Here is a 22,997-nt window from a genome sequence, read left to right as displayed (position 1 = left end):
CTACTACAACTACCACCACAACTACCACGGAGAGGATTTCGTGTTTCACGTTAACGGAGAGTCAGAGGCCCGTGCGTCAAACAGTTGTGACTGTTCCTTTAAACAACCACGAGCCACTTTACCCAGACGACGTTATTAGTTAGTGCACTGTTGGGTTGAATTATGAGGACCGAGACAGAAAACATCATGGTTTATTACTTCACTATGTCCCGCTCAACAAACATGGAAGTAGACGACAGATAGTCCTCTCACATCGCCGACAGTCCGTTTGCCAAACCATGTCCCCCGGTACGTCCAATTTCTCGGTCCGTCAAAAAGAAAAAGAAAACTAGTTGACGTTATGAAAAACGTTCCGGACGCGGACGCTGAGCACTTATTGGTGGGAGGTGCGGTAAACACTTATTTTTCACGTTATGGTCCAAAACTGGGTCCGAGGATGGGGGGAGATCAAATAAAGAAACAGTTCCACCATTTTATGAACCTCTCCAGATAGAAATATTCCCAGTGCCAGTCTGTGCCCCTGCAATCAATAGTCTAACAGTCAATGAAACATAATGTCTTTTCCAAAAATGTGTCAGAGAGCTGTTTATTCAAATGTATGAGTATGTATATGTAAATATGAGGCAGTCATATGTGTTTTTTCATCACTTTTGTATGTGTTCCTGTTTTGTTTTTGTTTATTTCTTTGTTTTTCCCACCAGGTTAATGGACAAAATCCTTTGAAATGAAGGTCAATAGATGTGTTTGTATTTCCTTAACAATCAGCGGCTGTAGTCACATTATTTTAAGGAACAATTTGCATACGGCTGCTAATGTAATTATGTTCTCAAAGTTACATCTAATTTAATTTTCAATACTATAAAATATTTGTTGTATATTAATTGTTTGCAATAATTTGTTTTTCTTTCAATATAGTATGTATTAGTAGTATGCCAACCTTTGTTTTTTTTGGTACCATTTTACCACCCTTTTTTCTACATTCTATATAATTATACTTATATCGTAAACCCTGTTGTTCATGCCAATAAAGCAAACTTGAATTTGAGAAAGCCAGACAAGGACAAAAAGAAAGAGAGAGCATGCAGACAGCTCAGCTCAAGGAGAGAGAGAGAGAGAGAGAGAGAGAGAGGGGAAGAGGGATAGAGAGATCATGTGTGATGTGGGAGTGACTGGGAGCTACAGGTTCAGTATAAACTGACCATGGATGCAGGGGTAACAAACAGAACTGTTCCACTGTTTCTTTTGTCCGGTCCTCTCCTGGCAGTGAGAGATGATGAGAGTGGAGGGCACCAAATAAAGAGGAACTGCAGGGGCTCTCAGAATCCACACGGAATATCTCTATCTAACTCTTCCACCACGTGTAAAGGTAATGAGTATATGAAACATTTTTCATATATTCTGTTCTTTGACCAGTTTTAATATTTTAAATGAAATGTTGGTGTTTTCCATCATGTCTCAGCCTGCTGCAACTTCAGTGCCTTGTGCAGAGCGATGAGGCTGGTTGAGAGGGGAACTGTGGTTTCAGCGTTTTTTCTAATGTAATTTCTACTCCTGTCATTTATTCTCCGGGACCAGCTGTGAGGATGGAGAAATCTGCACTGCTGCTGTTTTGTTGCCTGGTCATGTCTTTATCAGGCTCCCCGCTCTACCACCCATCCATTAGGTAAGTCTTGACAGATTTACTAAAATTCTTCATGTCGTCTTCATTTCCAATACTGATTTTTAGTCTTCGTGTTTTGCAGTGTTTTTAAAGTTATTTAAATCCTTTATGACTGGTCAACCCAGCCGTTCAGATCTGTAGACACCTGAAGCTGGCAGCAGAAATACTCAAAAGTGGCTAAAGAATATTATTTTGAATTTCTGATATTATTAATAGAATTCTGACCAGGTCAAACACACAGAATCCACTGTGTGGATTCTCTGTATCGTTAAATGTTGCTGAGCTTCTGGGAACAGCTGAAATGGTTAGAAAGCTCTAAATGGAAAACATAAAGTGACGTTAAAAGAAAGATGTTTGATTTGAGAGTTGGTTCCAGTGTTAGGGCTGAAAGAATGGTCGCATCCAACATCCGTGCACGTATCGTATGATGTTTTAAACCTTTCACTGATTACTTTGCATGTCAAAGCTGTGCCCTCTGCACTGTTATGCTAAAAAGGGTCAAGATGTCCGCATTAGTCACCATGTTACATTTACACATAGAACCTTAATCACACTGTCCTCTGCCGAAGCAGCAGAATTTCTCATTTTACAAGAGCTAGAGCATTTTGTAGTAAATTTGGGCACATATACAGTATATATATTATTTTATTTAAAACCCATCTTCACCGAACTAAAGTCTGTAATAATTAAATCACTTTCTGTTCTAGGTAGGAATTAAAATGTATTTACTATGGTATAATGTGTGTGGAGATATTGGAATATTCTACACTCATTTAGTTAACGGGGATATTTCTCAGGTTCGGCCAGAGGGATACATCCATCCTGATGACATCTTCTATAAAGAATCCAGCAGAGCAGCTGGAGGAAGACACGAGCCCCCCCAGGGAGCGAGCAGAGTTACGGTCAGTTTGTCAATAGAGAGGCTGATCTAAAATACAGCTTAAGCAGCAGTTTACCTAAATAAAAAAAAAAAAACATATTTTTTCTCACTTACCAGTAGTAGGATCTAACAGTGCAGACAGACTTGGTTTATGCCTCCAAGGTTCCTGCCTCCACCACAATACAAAGGACGTGAATGGATCTGCTTTTGTGGTGCTCACAGCAGTGAATTTACATACTAAAAGAATTCAACAGCAGCATGTCCAGTTATTCCGGATAATTCACAGACCTGACTGGGTACAGATTTTATAGGGACTGTTTATTTTTTACAAAGAAAGTTGATCACAAGAAGGTAAGATAGAAGGATATTTCAACATCTGGGCGAATAAAACCAAAATGATCTGCACATCTGGACCATTGGTTTTAAAGGACCAGTGTGTATGATTTAGTGGCCTCTAGCGATGGAGTTGCAGATTGAAATAAACTGAACACTGTTCATGTCTATATTTGACAACCTGGGAATGAGTACGAGCTGTGAAGTGTGTAGGAGAAACTATATTGGCCATGAAAAACACAAACGTGATAGTTCAACATGGCGGACTCTGTAGAAGAGGACCTGCTCCCTCTGTAGGTAACGAAAACACAACAATTCTTATTTTCAGGTGATTATACACTAATGAAAACATACCTATGAATATTATATTCCAATTCTGACAATATATCCTCCTCAATGTTACACACTGGACCTTTTAGTGAAGAAATGTGTTTTATTTTTTTATAATTTGGTGAACTGATTCTTTAAGCTGGACAATGGACCTTTTTCACAGCAGCCATTTTGACATGAAATAGTAGGGTAAACACAGGTGTTACCAATGATACTAATTAAGGTTCTATTCCATTTAGTGTAGCAGGGCTTTTTCAGCACCCTGACTCTGTTTGAATGGAACAAAACTTCAATTACTATCACTAGTAACGTATGTATGTATGTACCCTACTATTACATGTCAAAATGGCAGCTGTGAAAAAGGTCTATTGTAAATTGACTTCAATATGAGTCTTTTACTAGCGTAGTAACTGTAGACAGTTGTCGTGTAGTAAATTCTCCACCTTCTGATTTTAGCTCAGGACGACACGCTGATGCCATCTTTACAAACAGTTACAGGAAAGTCCTGGGCCAAATCTCTGCCAGGAAGTTCCTTCAGACGATCATGGGCAAACGGCTGGGGTAGGTAGCACAGGAGGAATGATATAACTTCAGTCTGCGTACCCAACAGAAGCAACGCTGCGTGTTTTCAGGGCACCGACAGGAATACACAATCAAACATACTGTATATAACTGATGTTTTTTGTCTCCACAGAGATGAAAGCTACATGAAACGTCAGTCGGATATCTATGAAGGGACCTATAAAGAAGACCTTACATCCATCCAGAGCAACCAGAGATATAGAGGCGTGCGCGGGGATGTCATGAGGTCAAGGTAAATAAATACCATACCTAACCTGTACACCGGGGAGCTAAGAGGTCCATTGAAAGCCTTCAGAAATAACAAGTCCTTCACTAACTGAGTCTTTCCTCTTTACAGGCTGCTGAGTTGAGATTGGTGGATCAAACACACTGAAGCTCCTCGCCACTGCACTATTCATAACCATCACTGCTTGTTTTCTCATACTCCCTCCGACCTGTTCTTTACACATGGAAATGATATTGTCATTTTTGTATTGCCAATAAAGCTGTGAAGAAAACCAGCAGCCCAGCTCATCACTGTGGAAGAAATGCCACTGAGGAACTTTAGTTGTGCAATCTTTCTTTAACAGACATACTGTAACTGCTGCTTAAACCTACTACAAGGTATTTTTAAGTGGTTAAGAAACAGTCTTAATTTCATACTGATACCTCTGTACGACCTACATAAACAAACAAGACCATCAGCAAGTAGATGGCTATTTCTCTATAGTTATTCTTAATGCCTGCTACTGGATCGGATTCCCCTTGAAATCAATGAACTAGGCAGTAAAAACACTACCGCTTTTGTCCACAGCTTGAGTATTTCTATTTTATGATTTACATAATAAACTACTACACCACCTTTCATAGGAAAATATTGCACCTTTTTACACCACTGTGTGTGTTTGACAGCTGCAGTTATTAGATACTTGGATGGATTAAATTAGCTGTGGGCCTCCTCTTCAGTCACCCACTTTGCACAATTAGTCAGCCTTGAAAATTTATAACCACATAAATACAATGTATTGACATTTATTAAACTACCAATGGTATACATGTGCTCCCCCTCAATCAGCAATATTGTTGCTTAGGCAGCAATGCATCAGTTATAATTATCCAGTAATATATGTAATGATGTAACACTGAATGAGCCATTCTGCACAGTATTTTTACATGACTCATTGTGGCATATTCTGCTGATAAAACATGTACTTCAAGGATAGCGTGGATATTTTAAAACCTCTGGAAACTTGGATTTGTTTATTACTACATATTTCTGAATAAATAAGGAGCAATCAGAGTTTAAACAGCATGTTATGGCTCTATTTATTAAAACTCAGCTAATCTGCTTCATCAGGGCTGTGTGTTTCTGGTTTGACTACCCACAGTCATCAGATTAGGATTCAAATGTGTTGAATTCTGATTGGTGCATGGAGGTACGTGACATCACGTTTTCCATCTGAGCCCCACCCACTTCAAACCAGTAAAAATAGCTCACACAAAAAGATACAGAATTCTCTCATGTGATAAATCCCTCATAGTAAGAGGCTGAGGAAACGTGTTTTCAGGAGCGTTACAGGTGTTCTCACTTGTGTAGGCTGATTAGACCACTCCTCAGGATTGCGAGTGCTCACAGACTGTGCTTGATATTTTCCCCTCACTCTCCTGTTAGGTTGCTGGCACCTGTTTGCAAAGAACCCCTAATTGACCTTTTTCACAGCAGACATTTTGGTTCGTCACAGCTGGAATTAAAGTAGAAGAAATAACCCCCTCTGTGCTCTCATAAATGAGAAGTTACATTCATGAGCAGTAAAACACACCCTTGCTCAGTTTAATACCCTCAGGTGTTTTACTGCTGCAGCCTGAGTTGGTCAGGTGTTTTGCTGAGTAACAGGTATTATAAGTCAGTTTGCTAATTGCTCTACATTCCACTGTTTCAGTACACTGTAAAACACGTCTGTAGACTTTACAGTGAAAAACTGTCAAATCATGACAGTAAAAGACTGTAGACTCTAAATAGATGAAATGCAATTAAGTAAGTAAAACAGTCATATCTGATGGCAAAACCTTTATCTATACGGCATTGTAAAGGAACTTTTTTTTTTTAATATTAGACGGTTAAATTTCTGTTAACAGAATGCCACCGTCTCATGGTAAAACTGCTTCTGCTGATGGTAAAAACTTGTATTTATAAGGGTAGAATATGATATTAAACTCCAACTTAAAACCAATCCCACTTCCCCGGGCACCACTGTAACACTGCTTACATATATGTTACAGATACAGCGGGTAAAATAAGTATTGGACACGTCACCATTTTTCCTCAATAAATATATTTCTAAAAAGGTGCTATTGTCATGAAATGTTCACCAGATGTCGGTAACAAACCATGAAATCCACACACGCAGAGAAACCAAAATAAATAATTTCAGAAATTAAAGTTATGTGTAATAAAATGGAATGACAGGGAAAAAGTATTTCTTTCTCTGAAACCAACTGAGAGTTTCCTTGCTTGTGTGTTTGGGATCATTGTCTTGCTGAAATGTCCACCCTCGTTTCATCTTCATCCTGGTAGATGGCAGCAGATTTTTATCAAGAATGTCTCGGCACATTTTTCCATTCATCCTTCCTTCAATTATATGAAGTTTGCCACTGCCGTATGCTGAAAAACAGCCCCACACCATGATGTTCCCACCTCCAAACTTCACAGTGGGTATGGTGTGTTTGGGGTGGTGTGCAGTGCCATTTGACCTCCAAATATGCTGCGTATTATGAGATCCAAAGAGTTCAATTTTGGTCTCATCTGAACAGACTATATTCTCCCAGTATTTCCCTTCCCTTCCCTTATTGTTTTCTTTGAAACAATTGTACCTGCTACTTCCAGGTCTTTCTGAAGCTCTCCACAAGTGGTCCTTGGCTCTTGGACAATTCTTCTGATAATTCTTTTCACTCCTCTGTCAGAAATCTTGCGAGGAGCACCTAGCCGTGGCCGGTTTATGGTGAAATGATGCTCTGTCCACTTCCAGATTATGGCCCCAACAGTGCTCGCTGGAACATTCAGAAGTTTAGAAATCCTTCTGTAACCAATACCATCAGTATGTTTTGCAACAGTAAGGCTGCCACGGTCTCTGCCATGGTTTTACCCAAGATGTTTCTTGGGACACCTTGGTGATGAGACACCTTTTTATAGGCCATCAGTTGGGACTGAACCAGCCGATATTAATTTGCACTGACAAGTGGCAGGATTGCTTTTTCATCATGTGTTCAATACCTTTTCCCTATCATTTCACATTATTACACATAACTTAATTTATGGACATCTATGGTTTGATTTCTCTGCATGTGTGGATTGTATGGGTTGTTACCGACATCTGGTGAAAATTCATGACAATAGCACCTTTAGAAATATATTAACTGAGAAAAATGGTGATGTGTTCAATACTTATTTTACCTGCTGTATGTACAAGAGTTGTTGGTTGTGCCATGGTTCTCCATACTGGCCACAAAGAGATTTCCTCCTAACACAACTGAAAAATAGGGACAACACAATTTCAGTCTGTGCAAAAATACATTCCAAATTACGCTGAAGTTTATGTGATGCTTCAGTAGTCCAAGTTATGGTCTTTTGAGTACAATATGTTACTGATGCTCCTCAGCAGCTCAGCAAGGAAACACAAAGAGGGAACTTCAAGTAATTTATAGTGTTATTGATATTTGAAGAGTCTGAATAACCTTCTTCCTCTACTGGGTCAACGATTAGATTGCGACAGATTCTCCTGTCTCCACTCAACTGTTCCAATCCCTTCAAAAGAAAAACGTTGTAGGTTTCTACTAAAGAAAAACAATATACTTAGATTCACCTCAAATTCTTTATTTCCTCTTCTTCATTACAAAAACCTCATATCCTCAAAATTGCCCATATTTTATTATTAACCATTTTTCTGGGGGGGACGCTGACGCTGTATCAAATAGGAGACTACCGCTCCTCCTACACATCTGATGCACCAAAACAGGCAAACACACTGGCATAGTGACAGTGCTGCTGCCAACGGTGTTTTACCAGCTGAGACATGGTGACTAACAGCTTCTGTTACGAGGTGAAATGGGCACTGAGCGAAAAAACAGAGGGGAATGTACAAAAAAAACCACACAAATCAACCAAAAAGAAACCTCAAACAAAAATCCCAGCTCACTTCGAAAACACTGGCATGTTGGACAATAAGAAAACAAATCTCACAGGAAGATGAAGTGCAATGATCAGTAGCTTTACAGTGCAGGGTATCTGTCAGTGAGCGTTTGTCCTCGGTAGGCGCTGCGATATCTCAATTTCTTCCGTTTTGGCAACACAGACAAACTGCACGTTTAAACTGTTGATTGGATTCTTGAACTGCCACGCCGTGTTTAAAGTCCGATTTGATGCATCGTTAAATGACTCCTTGGAAACAAAAAATGAGCTTCATCAGTGTCTTCTTTTTATTTTTTCTCTCTTATTTTTTCTCAATTCTGTGGAAGAGATAAAAAAAAAAGCAAACATTAGTTGTAACAAACATGAGATGAATTAAAAACCTTTATTTAACACCTGATCTTTGACATGAAGTCATGTAAGGGGTCGATCATGCATTTCAATGTGCACCCCCTCCAGGACAAACAGAACGGGGGACACACTCTCATGACAAATGTCTTAAGATCTGGACGATGCACACCTTGACTCATGAACACAAAACATGTCACTAATGGCACAACCAGGACCACGGGTGTTAGACCACAATGGAGGGATTAGCAAATGCTGGTATGGCTATGGCTAGCAATGAACATGGTGGGATGAGTAAGAGGCAAACTGTGGGGAGGGGGGGGGGGGCAAGTACATGTGAACACTCTGGAGTTAGAATGAGTGAGCACCACACAGCCATGCACATTGCCAGCCACTATGGAAATGCACTGTGGATGCAGTCTGTGAGGATGCCCTTACTTCAGCCTGGATGCACGACCGACTCATTTGTTACAAATGGGGGGGGGTCTATCGTAGGCTCCTATACTTTGCCAACCTACTACTTTGCTCTGCGGCAATCCTGAAAAAAGGAGTAAAGAGACAGCGAGGTGTGGATAGAGGGGTTAAAAAGACACAGGCACCAGCTGCAAGGAGACAGAGACTAGCATGAAAGAAGGGAAGTCCTCACTGGAAAAATGACATTTTGTGAAATCACTAATTGCTAAATTCTATGTGCTTAAAAGGGTTAAACGGGCTGTCGTAAGAACAAGAAGTAAAAGTGAACAATTACAGAGTGACGTCTTGAGTCAGTGACACAGGCTACAAATTGCTCACTCTGGCCCTCTGAGGGCTCTACATATTGATGGTGAAGAAATTGCCCACTTAGATCATCACTCTTGCTGATCTTGCCGCCACGCTTCTCTCGTGGTCCAAGTAGGCACGAGCTCTCCTCCTGGCAGAGAGCCTGGCATTGAAATCAGCCTCTGGGGACCAGCTGAGGAGCTACTGATATGGAAAAGGCACTCTTCCTCAGGTTTAAGGGTAAGAACTAACAAGAGGCCTCAAAGCATCCGAGTCCTCATATTCTGAAAGGGGGCTAGGCTTTCTCTCTGGGATTAAGGACTCTCTAGGAACCATTTGTGCCCGGCACCATCGGGAGACGTACCTCTTCACTGCTTTCTGGGCCAGCATGCGGTTCCCGGCGAGGAAGGTTACGCCGCCGATAATCGCCAGGTACTTCAGAGTCTGGAACATGTTCAGGTGGGTCCAGTAGACGTACATCAGGCCCAGCAAGGCTGAAATGAAGCAACAGAGTGGGTTTGAACATTAACATCTAAACAGAACAGCTGCTACACTGTCAACATATACAATCCAATGTAACATACTGTATGTCAGTGGCTGCCCAAGTGGGTGGGGTGCTTTAAGGACAGGCCAAGATTTTTCTTTTTTTAGAATTGTATATTTTTAATAATGTCAATTTTCATTAATATATTATGATTTTTATATTTTGTTTTTCGACTCATTTAGGATACAGGCCACAGTGGGCCAAAGGAAAATTAGACTGTACAGTGAAAGCTGCTTGGTTTATAGCTTTCGTAGAGAGGGGAAGCTAGCTGTCGCCTGCTAGCTGACACATCAGCTGCAGGGAAAACTATCACATGGTGCCAAGTAAGCTCAAGAGACATCTTTAGCCAAAAAATGATATTAAATACTTCAAGTCAAGAGAGGTTGAAAAAAATCCAAACAGAATCAATTAATGCCATGAAAAAGGGGATGTGATGGTTTTAAAATCGCCCCCTGCAATATAGTCTTCAGTTATTAAGAAATATTTGTGGAATCAAATTAACATTGTTGTCTCTTTTTTGTTTTTTGTTCAGGTATTACAATCTGAATATGGAGGTTTTTTGTGCCATTTTAGAGATAAAAATTACAGCAAATGAAAACCTCAGCTCTTGTGTGGAGCGATGAGGAGTAACCTTTCTCACAATAATACATGAAACAAAATAGATGGATAAATAGATATTTCATCATGTTTTCTATTGTTTGTTTATATCATCTTGTTGAGCCCTCTTCTTCTGCAATGTTTTTAAATGGCACCTACATGGAGAATTAGCCACTGACGCACCAAACCCCTAATGTTCATAGAACAGTAGTAAATGGAGACACACATTAGTTCCCCTTTTCTTTAACCACAATTTGGTCAAAAGCTTTGGATACAAACTTGGCTGTGACAAACACAAAGCTAACTTTATGTTCTTATTATTTCATATTGAGATTTTATGTGTGGAATTTCACGAAGAACGCATTGCTGAAATTGATCAAACACAATGTCACACACAGTCATTACGGCAATGCTTATCTTGGATAACAGACAGATGAGGAGGCTGTAAAGCAATCACATCTGTGATCAACATTTCACTTCAAAGACTGGGACTAACCTGCGTGTCCTACGTGGAACAGAATGGTGCTGGGAGAGAAGCTGAAGTTGGAGATGTTGGCTCCGAGCTTAAACCACTACAGAAGAGAGGGAGAATAAAAGACAATGTGATTTTCATCCCCTGCGAGAGCTGCAGACAAAAGGGCTGAAAAACTGTTTACCACCTCACACACAATGCACTGATCCACTGCAACAATAACTATTACTCAGCACTGCAAATGCCAGGGAAAAAAAATACACCGTAGCTTTTGTGATTTCAAATTAAAACAAGCATTTTATTCATTCTGTACTGGAGCCTCATTCACTGCGTACGAAGGCCTTCCACTGAAGAGCTTTTCTGGGGGGAAAAAAACTAGATCACTGTGCTTACAACAATAATATATAACAAAGCTGAATGCTCTATTGAAAAAGGTTTTAATTAATAATGGAAGTAGGTTGGTTTTTAGGTGTGCCTTTAAATAAGATTAATAGTTTCTAAATCATTTCCATAAATAAGTTGCTCTACAGTTAAGCTGATAAAAAAAAACAAACACCAATATTACCAGGATGAGCAGCAGCAGGAATGGAGACAGGATGAGTGCAGTGAAGGTATTGGAGACCACCGTGGGAGGCTTCTTCTCTGGTTCCCTGAATAAGTGCTGCAGAGACAAGAGGAGAGTTTAAACTGCTGGACTGAGAGCTACAGCATGCTGCTTTATTTCCCAGCATCAAGCAGTAATTTGGATCTAAAAAAGGAGTACACGAGTATTACCTGGATCTCTGGTTTGGGTACATAGAGAGTCTTGGGCTGAATGGTAGCAGGGGCCTCCTCATCCACAAACTTCAGAATAACATCCGCCTTTTAAAAAGAGCCGAAAAAAAACATTAGAGCCGAGTATCAACTTTTCACTGGCTGAGCACTTAGTAAATAATCTTCACTACCACCACCGAATCTGAACAGACACTCACCACATTCCACAGGATGGGATTCTCCAGGGTAGCGTCCCCAACGATAAGGTAGAGGGAATAGGTACCAGAGATGGAGTCAAACTCGGATTTCCGCTCTGCTGTGTCCAACTCAAACTTGTATAGATTCTTGCTGTCGGGTTCAGCCACAAACACAACCTCTTGGCCAGTTTTCTGATTGTGCAGCCGGACAAAAGTCTGTGAAAGAGAAAACAAATGGTGTTCTTTAACACTGAGGCCTGAGAGCTTTCTAACCGCCCGCAGTGGTTAGCTGTTTGCATTATTGTTTTGGCTAGCCAGATGTATAATGAGAACAGTTATATGGTCACAAAAGTGATAATGAAAGCAGATGAAGTAAGCAACAATGAACAGATTTTGCCACAGCTTGACATGTGTTCTTGTCCCACCCTGATTACATACCTGGTGTGGTGTAAGCTCCACTCCAGTGTTGACGTCAACCAGCTGGAAGGACATAGCAAAGTTCTGGTGGCTGTCTGCTGTGAACGGGCTCTTGGATTTGGAGGGATAGTCCACCCTGGTTCATTTAAAAGAGAAAAGCAATCAGGATTGTATTGTCATGCTACTGAGGCCCTGAGAATAGTGCTTCACTCATCAAACTTGTTTCCTAACCTGCTGGTCTTTGTGCCGATGCTCTGGTCCTTATCCACCACAGAGAGGTCCATGTTAGTGACAGCCACCTCAGTGGACACCTTCACTTTGAGCTACAGGTGGACAGAGTCACAACACAAAGTTACATCAAGTTACAGCAGCATACAAATCCCTAAACAAAGAGTGACTACCATTATGTTCAGATTGGCACAACCTCCCACATGTGACTCAACAATTGCACATTTTCATTTGCATCACTTTCTCCACCAAGGCAAATAAAGCCAAAGACACTTTAAAAAGGGATGAGTAGATGCATAAACTCACTATGTAACCCAGTTCAAGTCCCGTCACCCCTCTCTTGTGGCTGTGTTACAATATGGTTGTAGCTGTCACTCTTGGTGTCTTTACTTTCTTTGCCAATAATAACCTCATTCTACAGTTTTCTTTTTCCATTTAATTTATCCGTGCCATAAATACAATGGTTTATTTACTGTATTGTTTTTGTGTTGAAATCCCATAAATAAATCATATATTTAAAAAAAATTATTAATTTAAAAAATAAAAGTTATGTCTCCAGTACCGACCGCCACCTCACCTCAACATGATTGGCAACCAGCCGGCTATCTCCGGTCACTGCAACGGTAAACTGGTAATATCCACTGGCTGGCTGGTTGGACATGAAGTTCAGTTCAAAGACCCCACTGAAAAAAAATAATAATAATACAGTGAATGTCCTACTTAAACCAGGATGAAGAAATACTGCCAAAGAAAAAACTCCCAACTATATATATATATATAGTACATCTTGTAAAGAAACTACATTTAGTATATAGATCAACAATTAGACTTGTGTGATGTTATTATTTGCGTTAACATTCAGACTGCAATTCTGTGAACATTCTGTGGGCTGAACAATGATTTAATGAAAGCTCATGTGCCTGTATTTCTTCCAGCTTTTGGGATCATATTCAAGCGGCGGGGAAGCTGGGTAAATAACGTCAGCAAACACTTATCTCTCTAATGATACATACTCATTGAGTGTGAAAGGTGCTAGGCTGAGTATGATGCTCTTGGAGGCCACAGCGTACGCAGATTCCACCAGCACGTTGGCTGAGGTCAGAGGCTGAGACATGACGTCAGTAACGAGGAGCTGTGAATCAGACAGAGAAACAGCATCACTGCGAGGTAATGACTAAAGAGCATGCAGAGGACTGTAGCTAGGTTAGCTAACGTCTGTACCTGCAGGGTTGGCTGGCTGTGGGACACTGTGGCTGGGCCCTGAGCGCTGACAATGACCGGCACGTGGAAACGGTTGTTGGAGAGAGCGTCGGCGGCACTTGCAACACTGAAGGCTTCAGCCAGAGAGTCCCAGGATTTCTTGCTGAAGATAGAGTTCACCAGCTGGATGACCTGGTCCTGTGGGGAGAGCACATCTTCCATCAGTTTCAGGGGGAAAAAAAACACATGAAGACAAAACCTGAAAGAACCTGAGATGCAGAAACCATACCTCCTTCAGAGGAGGCTCCATGTCCACATGATCTGACAGGGAGTAAGCAGCTGTGACAAACACGGCAGTCGCCTCAAGCCCCTCTTCAAACTGGAGGTAGATGCCACCAAGATCATCCAAACGAGCTGTCAGATCCTGAGAGGAAAAAAAGCAAAACATGTGTTAAAGCTTCATTCTTCAGAGTCCAGTGTGTCTTGCTTTGAGCCAAAGAACAGAGACACAGCACCACCTGGTGGAATTTAGAGAGCTCACCTCAATTTCCTCCAGGATCCCTCCAAGGTCTGCCTGCTGGGAGAGGCGGGCTGCTGTTTGCAGAGCTAAGGTGATACTGTCCAAACAGAACATACATTGGTTGTTAATTAAACTGCTCATGACCCCTGCAGGACCCTCCACACAGAATGCAACTGCACCCCTTAACCAACACAACTAACACTTACGCCATGACGTTGTCCTCCTTGTTGATGCGACCCGTCAGGGCACCAACAACTTCCTGGGAAGCCAGAGGAAGCCCCAGAGAGCTGAGTGTGCTCACGGCCCGGTGGATCTGAGTCATGGTCGAATCTTCACTAACTGCAGCCAGGAGGATGTCCCGGGTTTCATTGGACACAGGGATCTAGGAAGTGAACGAAAATCTCATATAAAGTTTGGCACTTGAGGGTTCACATTATAATACTGCATCGTCCACTCAGGTCAAACTAATGCTCTTATACAGTTAATCTCCTATAACTGTGATCATATGCAGGATTGTTTTTAACATCTTGACCATGAGGCAGTTATGTGTAATTCAGATACCAAACAAAATGATTTGTAGAGCTTTCTTACCTCACATCCTGAAATGGCTCTACTGGTCTCAGCAGCAAAGAAGAGAGAGTCTATACTGGTTGGGTCAAGCTGAGATTTAAGGAACTGGCAGACTCCCTGCAAACAAACACACATTTAAGCAAAAGAACATGGATGATCAACATGTCATGTAATATATATAAATCTGATTATTGAATTGTCCCTAGATGCTTATTTTAATACACATTGGAGGGGGTTTGCTTACCTTGTGGTCGGGAACAGTGGCTCCAAGCTTGGTCAGACCAACAACAGAGTAGTATGCGGACTCCAGGTCGGTGAACTGTTGGCTCAGGAGGTTCTGTAGTCGGCCCACATCGGACAGGGAGAGGTAGTGCGCCGGTGTGAGCGCCTGAGCTCCAGCAGGAGCCAGGCTGAGGAGGAGGAACAACCCGAGCAGCCCTGCGGACACACAGCAAACACAAGTTAACCTGCCGGCTGGTCCAAATGTGTATTTATCTCGTACCACCGAAGAGAGCAAACAATACTACGGTTTTATAGTTCACTGTCTCTTGTGACGATAGGTACTCATTCATTGAGATAACGCTCGCGCCTCCACTGCAGCTAACGAGGCGAGCTAGCAATCGTAAGTAGGAAGCGACACACTGCACGCGCCGTGTGCTATTTTTTCCCCTAGAATTTTCAAACAAACAATTCCTTAATAACATACTAAACGTCCATAACGCCAGGAACATTCATAACTAACATTATACTAGATATTTCAGCAGTAATTCACTTACGAGACCGGTCCATGTCTTGCAGTCTAATGCAGCGTCACCAAAACCGACGAACGCTTCCGGTGTCTCAGAGAGCGAGCTGTCATCAAGAGTATCATATCCGGTTGTACAACTCACATTTCAAAATAAAAGCAGTGGTTTTTTTTTTTAAGTACACGTATACACAAATTCAGTCAATGTGCCGTTTCATAATAGTAATGGTGAGTTCATTACAATTGTATTGCCAATTTATTTACATAATTATGTTAAATGATGACGATGTTTGTTACACTTTACGTAAATCGTGATATGTAACAAATGCTCCTAATAGAAGGTTCTGAGCTTCTGTGCATTTAATCATAGCAGATAAAGTTGAGATTGATATTTCTGATAATCTCAAGCAGGCTACAGGTGCCCAAGACATGATAAAACATATTTGCCCATGTGAAGGTATTTCCTAGTTCCAGCAGGCTAATGGATTATAAAAACACCCGTTATCATTTGCAAAGATGAAATTGATAGTACACTATTAACACAGACACAAATACATAAAACTACAACCAGTCAAATGTTCAGTGATAGATATACAGTACAGTGTAAAGCTGCTTCGAGCTGTAGTAGTCAGGAGGAAATTGTGTATTGGAAATATTATTGCCATTTTATTACATCTCTTAACAAAATGTTGTAAGAAAGTAAAAACATACAACACTTAGTATTTACAAACAGTGCCAAATAACAATATAATACCCTTACCATCAACGCTGGTACACCTTCATGCCTCCATTACACCTAAACTACTTGGATAGAGTATAAAACTTTCCCAAGTATATTCATCACTGTGTAGGTAGTGTGCTGCAGATTTCCAGCAGATGTCTAATTGAACCCAGATCCTCATTTTTAATGTGTACTGAGATGTATATTATAAATCTATACACATGCTTAACCAATCTTACAAGACAATGCTCACTTAACATTTTCAACATGGACACTTCATCTCTAAATACACTACTGATCAACCTGTCTGAATTCACTCCATATTCAAGTTATACAACCTGAGTGTTTGTATTCTTCGCAACTTTAAAAAAAACTGTTACAGACACATTATGCAATGTAAAACCATGTCTTTTCAGTGATAGCAAAAGTATATAGCCGTGATTTTTTTCAATTTTACATTCATTGTTCTTTTTAAACATGTTTAAGTGACAACAATACAATTAAATGTGATCAATTGACTTGTTTTTAAAGTCTTGCCTAAGGCCACTGGAGTGGGACTACATCTAAAAGCACCATTCTCTCTCAAATTGATAGGACTGTATATTGTTTTGATTGCTAATGACTTGTTCAAAAACTGTAGTAAACCTACAGATGACATGTTCTTTTTTCCACCACAAATAGCAAACAGTAAGGGACAAACAGCAACAGCAACACTAAGTTGTGCATGTGTAACATGTTGGTGTCTCAGGACAGAATCAGGGCCCGATTGGGAGCGTGGGATTTCAGTGAGCGAAGGTAGCGCCTTGCTTTCTCCGTCATTATGAGCTGGTCTTTAGTTTGGCCACAAACAACCGTCTCCCATTCTTTTGACATCTGAAGAAAGAATTAAAAAAAACGTTACGATAGAATCAGGTCAAAGTAGAAAAGCCATGTTAGAAGACTTGATGAGGATGTTTATTCCTTTTTAGGGTTAAAAAGGTGGAACTTACCGGAATCGGGGGCACCGTGCTGGGAAATGGCACACTGTCACTAGGTCCCAGAAGGAAGCCCTGATCCAAAATATTTTCATGCTGCTTATTGCAAAATGATGGGGAGCTGAGACAAACTATCACGGGTTCTTCCTGTGGCCAAAAACAGAAGGACAAAAAGATTTAGTATGGGTCAAATCTAGGGACAGGCTAACAACACATTTATTTTTTTATTTATTTATGTTTTTACCTTGATGTTGTGTTTGGCTTCGGTTTTGAGGCATTTGCGTTTGGACTGGCAGTCATCTAGGGCCAATGACTTGCGCACTTTCTTCATAGGAGGCCGATGCTGGGAAGAAGAAAATAGAGTCTGTGTTAACAACGGCAAGTACAATTTCTGTCCAAAATAAAAGCAATAACAATAGGTGAGGGGGAAAAATGGCACAAGCAAGCAAACATTGAGCTTTAGGTTCTGTTTCATTGCTAAGGTTCTAGCAGGGAAGCTCCAGCATCCCAGTTCCAAGCATTCTTTAATGGTGGTGGCAGCAGAAGCTTAGACATTTCTGGTTGGGGGAAGTGAGTGAAGTAGAGATTTCACACTGAGTTGCTCCTGAGCCGCCGCCTGCTGACCAACAGTGGAAGACTGTCATTGTAATGCACAGCTCCAAGGTGTGAATCTGTGAAGCTGTGTGAAAACTGAAAACAAGTACTCAACATTCCCAAGCAGTTAAACAGACACACAGGCCAGTTACATCATATAAACGCCTGCGGAGAAGTCACCCTGTCCATGCTCTTTATTATTTTCTATACTAGGTCAAGCTTGAATTGTACACTAAATGTTCTAATGTGTCAGCATACACCATTACAGAAAGCCAATCCCTGGCTTCTCCTGTGGACCAGCTGCTGTTACACTAGCTTCTGTAATTCAGTACATTAGATTTTTTTCCAGTGTTCTTCCTGAAAAATTGTTGTTCCAAATATTTACTATCTATCTATAAATATATAAAATAAATGAGTGTGATCTACAGTACTTGGTATTGGAATAAAAATATTTAAGTTTGTCTTATTTTCTTATATCAGTTGGCTCTCTATGATCTCATGTGCGTGTTTCTGCAACCATGGTCACTTTTAACTCCCAAATGAAGTCCTCTGCTTCTATGAATTTTAATTTAACCACTATATTCCAACTATACACTAAATTGCATATAGCCATTAAGATTTTAATCTGGAAGTTTATTTTATAACTCGCCTTCAATTTGTCTCTACTGCGACACAAGGTCTTTATGCTTAAAGCTGCTGCAGTAAAGACATGTTGCAAAAATCAACCACATATTGTAGATAAATGGCAGCTAGTAAGATCTGCTACATCAGCCTTGAAGTAATATTAATACATTTTAAAAAGTACATCATTACTAAGGTGAATGGTAAGAACACAAGGAAGAAGAAAATTCACAGGACTTAAAAATGCAGCAACACCAACAGAGATTGAAGGATTAAAGAAGGTGTTAAATATTAAAGTTGACCCGTAGTTACCATTGTTTTGCGTCTTTGCTCAGGAGGAGTCGAGCAGACGACAACCAGGTCCATCCCAGCGTCTCTTAGGATGACCTCGTTTATGTCGTCTTCAAGGTTTGGAGTCTGGGGCTAAGATTCCACACACACACACACACATTATAGTGTTAATGCAGTGTTGATAAAGGCATGAACTGAACTCGTTGCTTTTCACTGACAGCTACAGATGCTCACCAGTGGCTGCAGAGGACCGTACTTCTCCATGGCATTTTTGAATGGTGTCGGGGTCCGTGGAGTCGTACAGAGATCGGACTTGTGGTTGGGTGTGACAAATCTACATAACAAAAATCAAATTCAAATCCAGTACTGAATCAGAATCATTTTGAATAGCTTATTATTAGGTTAGCATTTCCACATCTGCAGCTAGCTAGTGTTCACAACCTCAAAAGGAGATAGCTTGATGTATGAAATGTTCACTGAATGTATCTGACACATTCAGTGAACAGTTGTAGCCTCCTGTACATCACAAGCAACGTATTCCAAATATCCTTGACTGGATCCGAACATGAAACCAGCTATCAGAACCCATTCCTATTTCGAGTCCACTCACGCTGAGTTTTCCTTCTGAGTGAGGGGGGTCTTGTCACGCTGTAGCGGCGTAGTAACAATGGCTTTCTGGCTGCACACCGGCGTGGACGTGAGGGACGGGTTCTCCAGGTCATGAGTGTCCTGCTTGGTCCACATGTTGAGGAACTGGAACAACACACGTTAGTTGGTTAGACCGTCTCATGTGACATCGCGAGCAGCACCAAAGTCACAACGACGGGATCAAACGACTTACTTGAGACGGGGAAAAGGGCAAGATTTTGACAGGAGTGCTCTTGGGAGTCATGGAGTTATTGGCGTCGGGGGACAAGGCGATGCGTCTCCGGCTTCTGCGGTTCAGTATGGAGGGCGGCGTGACCCCTCCAGGAGAGATGGGGATGAGTTCCCCCTTGCTGCCTTTGCTCAACTCCTGCAAGGCGCTGCCCTCCAGGCGGAACTGGTGGCGCTCGGGACTCGGACTGTCCTCCGGCAGGTCAAAGGCTGCGAGGTTGCACCAGCCATCGATGTCCTGATAGCAGAGGAGACATTTTAGTTGGATGTCTAGCTACGACTACAGAATATGACACTTATAGCTGCCCTTTAAAATGCCTTTTTTGCCCTTGAATCAGTATCGGAGGGGTAAGACAGTAAAAGGTCATAAAGGTTAACTTAATAGAAAATAAAACAAGGTAACTAGTTAAAAGAAGGTTATATCATATAATAATGACAATATATTAAAACAGCACAACTGAACTGTGTATAATTCAACCAGGGATCCCATTATTTTTCAAGAAATCGTTTCCCAGGAGTTTTTCTTGACAATACAGGACTGCACTTGGCGGTCAGCCATAGATTCATCATTTATGGGACACTCCACTTCCCAATTGACTAGTTTCCCTCCAACTGTAACATTAATTTAGCCACAATGCAGGCTAAAATACAATTAAACATTTCCAGGACAACATAGATTATTTCCAGGATATTTGGTCACCCTGTAAACTTTATGTTCAACAGCACTGTCTGTCACTGGTAGAAATAAGAGGTTGCAATGCAGCAGCCAAGATGAGTAGTATGAGTTATTAAATACATAAATGAAATACTATATAGTCTTTAAGAGTTTTTAAGACCATAATGAATGCAATCTAAGACCTATCTTAAGTCCATACTGGCAAAAGAAAGTAAGAAGGATATGAAAATCACTTAATGATTGCGATACAATCAAAATTATATATTTCAGACATTTTAAGGCCTAACATTCAGATTATTGGATTTGAGACTTTTTAAGACACCCTGCTTACCCCGTCCACCATGTCCAGCACTTCCTTCAGTGCGGGGCCAGTAGGGGAGAGAAAGCCGGAGCTGTCCACCACCCAGCTGGAGCAGCTCGTTTCTCCTGTGCTGTCTGTTTCTGTCTTGGGGCTTAAACTGTCCTTTGGAGAGGACGCAGCCTTCAACGGACCCGCTTCGCTGGAGCTGACTTCACCAGAGGCTGAGATGGGCGTTTCCTGCAGCTGGTGGAAAAAGTAAACATCTATTACACTGATATTGAAAATATGATCACTGCTGTGTCATACAGATATTGCTTATGTAGACTTTATTCAAGTCAATGACAGAGATTTAATTATTCAGAGCCACACTGTGTTTAAATTGTGACATTTTTCAAAACGATGCGATTGGTTGCTTACTGGAGGTTGTGTTTTCTGATCTGATTCTTTGTCTGCACCATCCTGAGAGCAACTGGGCACCTGTGTGATCAGAAAACTGAATTATCAATACTGTTCGTACAGTTCAATACTGCATCCATCTTTAAGGAGAACGTCATCAAAAAAGACTGCCCACCTGCACGTCTTTATTGACGCGGGCCAGCAGCTCTTCAAGCTCATTTGGCTTAAAGACCTCCCCCGCATAGAAGCCCATCTCTAACTTGCGTTTGATGGTGGAATTCCAGTGATTCTTCACTGCGTTATCCGTCCTGTGAATAAATACTAGAACATGAGTCCACTAGAGAAGACAAGGCTTTATTTATACACACACACACACACACACACACACACACACACACACAACTATGAGGACAGTTTCAAACGCATCCTCTAGCGACGATGGAGAGTGTTTACCTTCCAGGGAGCAGCTTGGCGATCTCAGCCCAGCGGTTTCCGAGCAGGCAGTGAGCTTTGTAGATGACGAGGTCCTCCTCTGCCGTCCACGACGACTTCTTTACGTTGGGATTGAGGTGGTTGTGCCAGCGCTCTCTGCACTGCTTCCCGAGTCTGCCCTTCAAATGCTTGGCCACCAGTGCCCACTGTTTGTTGCCGTAGAGATTCACAAGCTCTATGACCTGAGGAATGAGGGGTACACAGCTGAATTACAACTCTGATCAGCCACACTGTTCTCAAACCCCTGCACTACTAGATAACACATCACCTACCTTCTCATCCTCCTCTTTGGTCCAAGGACCTTTAACTAATTCTGGATCCAAGACCTTAAACCAGCGGTGCTGACACTGGTGTTCAGTGTGACTCTAAGAAAAACAAAACAAGTTTAAGAAGTTTAAAATCAATGAATGGTATTATTGTTGATATATAAGCCATAAACAACAACTGAAAAGTTATCAAACTCACTGGTATGTAGCTGGCAATATATTTCCAATCATTTGGTCCCAGTTTTTGAACCAGCGCCTTGAGCTTGTCATCCTGTAAACATAAACAAATAAGCATGTTTATGCACCCTGTCCTGTAGAGCTCATTGAGACTACATGCAAATCACTGGGACAAGTCCTGGCACTCACCTCCTCTTGTGTCCACTTCACCTTCACTTTCCCACCGTCTCTCTGCTCTGCCACATCAGAGTCAGTGTCCTGATGCATGGCCTCCTCTCCATCCTCACTGAGAAACAAACAGCTGTTATGTGGACGAAGAAGGCTGACAGTGAACGCAGAAAATAGCTCCTGACCCGCCCTTGCGGTGGGGCGAGGAAAACTTGACTATCAGGTTTGTTTCTAATAGGCTCATACAGGCATAAGCGATCGTTTGACACAGTTATAAGCTGGGTACAGTGTTAGGCAGATGTATTTTATTGCTGGGAGTTCATAAAGAGAGTGTCCGGCGTTAAAACCTGATTATCGTGATTCTCCGGAAAAGGGCGGCAGAGGTCCGTGAAGTAGTCACAAGTTCCAAGATTAGGCCAAAAGCTAACATTTCACCTAAATGCCATTAATACTGTAACCTTAAATGTTAGCTTTAAGTCTGCCTCTGACTAAATAAGTATTGCTAATGCTACTGTTGATTCAGATAACAAAGCTGAACATCTTACCCGCGCGGCCACCAAGACATTTCCCTCTGTTTCTGTTGTTTACGGTCAGACGGTAATTTGTCCTAATTCCGTTGCACGTCATGTGCATGTATATTCGGTGTTCTACCGTTGTATCCCGCCTCTTTATGGTCTTTATGGAGCGGTCGGTGGCGGCGGTGGCGGTGGCGGCTCGGTGCTGTTGTATTGAATGGTAATGTTGCAGCTCGTAACCAGCTGGAGCGGAGCGCCCGAGTTGTCCGCGCTCCTGGATTTCTATCTCGCGCCCTTCTCTATCGTAGAAGCCGGAGCGTGACGTAGTGCGCATTAGATGTGCGCGTAGGGTCGAGGAGCCGCAAAGACCATTTCCGGCGGGAGCTTCAAAATAAAGCCTTGAGAAAAAAAGCGCCACTCGTAATCAAACAAAAACGGAATAGAATAGAAAATAAAATATTAAACGGATACAAATGATAACATTTATTATAAAACAATAACCATATCTTGAGATCAATTAATCCAACAACAGAAAATTTAATTAATTTTCAATCAAAATTATTAAATATTCCGTGGTTCCAACCTGTCAAAGATTAAGATTCACTGCTTTTTCCTTTGTTGATTCATTGGTT

At 41.4% G+C, this 22,997-nt stretch overlaps 3 protein-coding genes across 5 annotated transcripts; 1 reads left to right on the top strand and 2 right to left on the bottom strand.

The window, feature by feature from the left end:
• The first annotated feature begins 1,183 nt into the window (after positions 1-1,183).
• ghrh (growth hormone releasing hormone) lies at positions 1,184-4,285 on the top strand. 2 transcript variants are annotated; one of them, XM_051414010.1, is made up of 6 exons: positions 1,184-1,366; positions 1,576-1,663; positions 2,458-2,562; positions 3,696-3,764; positions 3,898-4,017; positions 4,123-4,285. In XM_051414010.1, exons 1-6 carry the CDS (start codon positions 1,201-1,203, stop codon positions 4,133-4,135), a joined length of 561 nt encoding a protein of 186 aa, XP_051269970.1. In that variant the 5' UTR covers positions 1,184-1,200; the 3' UTR covers positions 4,136-4,285. The 2 variants fall into 2 exon arrangements, with proteins under 2 accessions (XP_051269970.1, XP_051269969.1); XM_051414009.1 differs by having other exon boundaries at positions 1,186-1,366; positions 3,660-3,764.
• Positions 4,286-7,619: 3,334 nt separating this feature from the next.
• Positions 7,620-15,435, bottom strand: rpn2 (ribophorin II). 2 transcript variants are annotated; one of them, XM_051414002.1, is made up of 18 exons: positions 15,329-15,435; positions 14,797-14,990; positions 14,574-14,669; positions 14,189-14,364; positions 14,004-14,079; positions 13,752-13,886; positions 13,484-13,660; positions 13,276-13,394; positions 12,840-12,945; positions 12,266-12,357; positions 12,056-12,170; positions 11,639-11,833; positions 11,442-11,528; positions 11,233-11,328; positions 10,692-10,767; positions 9,419-9,548; positions 8,734-8,833; positions 7,620-8,267 (listed from the first exon to the last, which is right to left on the bottom strand). In XM_051414002.1, the coding sequence occupies exons 1-17, from the start codon at positions 15,339-15,341 to the stop codon at positions 8,782-8,784; spliced, it is 1,935 nt and encodes a 644-aa protein (XP_051269962.1). In that variant the 5' UTR covers positions 15,342-15,435; the 3' UTR covers positions 7,620-8,267; positions 8,734-8,781. The 2 variants fall into 2 exon arrangements, with proteins under 2 accessions (XP_051269962.1, XP_051269963.1); XM_051414003.1 differs by lacking the exon at positions 8,734-8,833.
• A 501-nt stretch (positions 15,436-15,936) lies between these two features.
• mybl2b (v-myb avian myeloblastosis viral oncogene homolog-like 2b) lies at positions 15,937-22,568 on the bottom strand. The gene is made up of 15 exons (XM_051414004.1): positions 22,396-22,568; positions 21,872-21,968; positions 21,705-21,776; positions 21,512-21,604; positions 21,201-21,421; positions 20,923-21,055; positions 20,769-20,828; positions 20,382-20,594; positions 19,340-19,612; positions 19,109-19,251; positions 18,733-18,832; positions 18,520-18,630; positions 17,237-17,335; positions 17,008-17,139; positions 15,937-16,891 (listed from the first exon to the last, which is right to left on the bottom strand). The coding sequence occupies exons 1-15, from the start codon at positions 22,413-22,415 to the stop codon at positions 16,763-16,765; spliced, it is 1,896 nt and encodes a 631-aa protein (XP_051269964.1). The 5' UTR covers positions 22,416-22,568; the 3' UTR covers positions 15,937-16,762.
• Positions 22,569-22,997: the final 429 nt, after the last annotated feature.

This window comes from Dicentrarchus labrax, unplaced genomic scaffold (assembly GCF_905237075.1).
Source record: "Dicentrarchus labrax unplaced genomic scaffold, dlabrax2021, whole genome shotgun sequence".
Taxonomy (NCBI): Eukaryota; Metazoa; Chordata; class Actinopteri; family Moronidae; genus Dicentrarchus; species Dicentrarchus labrax.
Note: the sequence above shows the minus strand (reverse complement) of the source record. Positions and strands in the feature narration are given on the sequence as shown.

Excerpts from the sequence above, each read along its gene's own strand:
- ghrh (XM_051414009.1), top strand. The coding sequence starts at position 1,201 with ATGGATGCAGGGGTAACAAACAGAACTGTTCCACTGTTTCTTTTGTCC. Across the intron at positions 1,367-1,575 it reads CTCTTCCACCACGTGTAAAG|CTGTGAGGATGGAGAAATCT; the intron begins GTAATGAGTATA and ends CTCCGGGACCAG. Across the intron at positions 1,664-2,457 it reads CTCTACCACCCATCCATTAG|GTTCGGCCAGAGGGATACAT; the intron begins GTAAGTCTTGAC and ends GATATTTCTCAG.
- rpn2 (XM_051414002.1), bottom strand. Across the intron at positions 13,395-13,483 it reads ACAGCCAGCCAACCCTGCAG|CTCCTCGTTACTGACGTCAT; the intron begins GTACAGACGTTA and ends TCTGATTCACAG. Across the intron at positions 10,768-11,232 it reads TCCTGCTGCTGCTCATCCTG|TGGTTTAAGCTCGGAGCCAA; the intron begins GTAATATTGGTG and ends TCTCTTCTGTAG.
- mybl2b (XM_051414004.1), bottom strand. The coding sequence starts at position 22,415 with ATGTCTTGGTGGCCGCGCGG. Across the intron at positions 21,605-21,704 it reads ATATTGCCAGCTACATACCA|AGTCACACTGAACACCAGTG; the intron begins GTGAGTTTGATA and ends TGTTTTTCTTAG. Across the intron at positions 18,631-18,732 it reads ACGGTCCTCTGCAGCCACTG|CCCCAGACTCCAAACCTTGA; the intron begins GTGAGCATCTGT and ends GTGGAATCTTAG.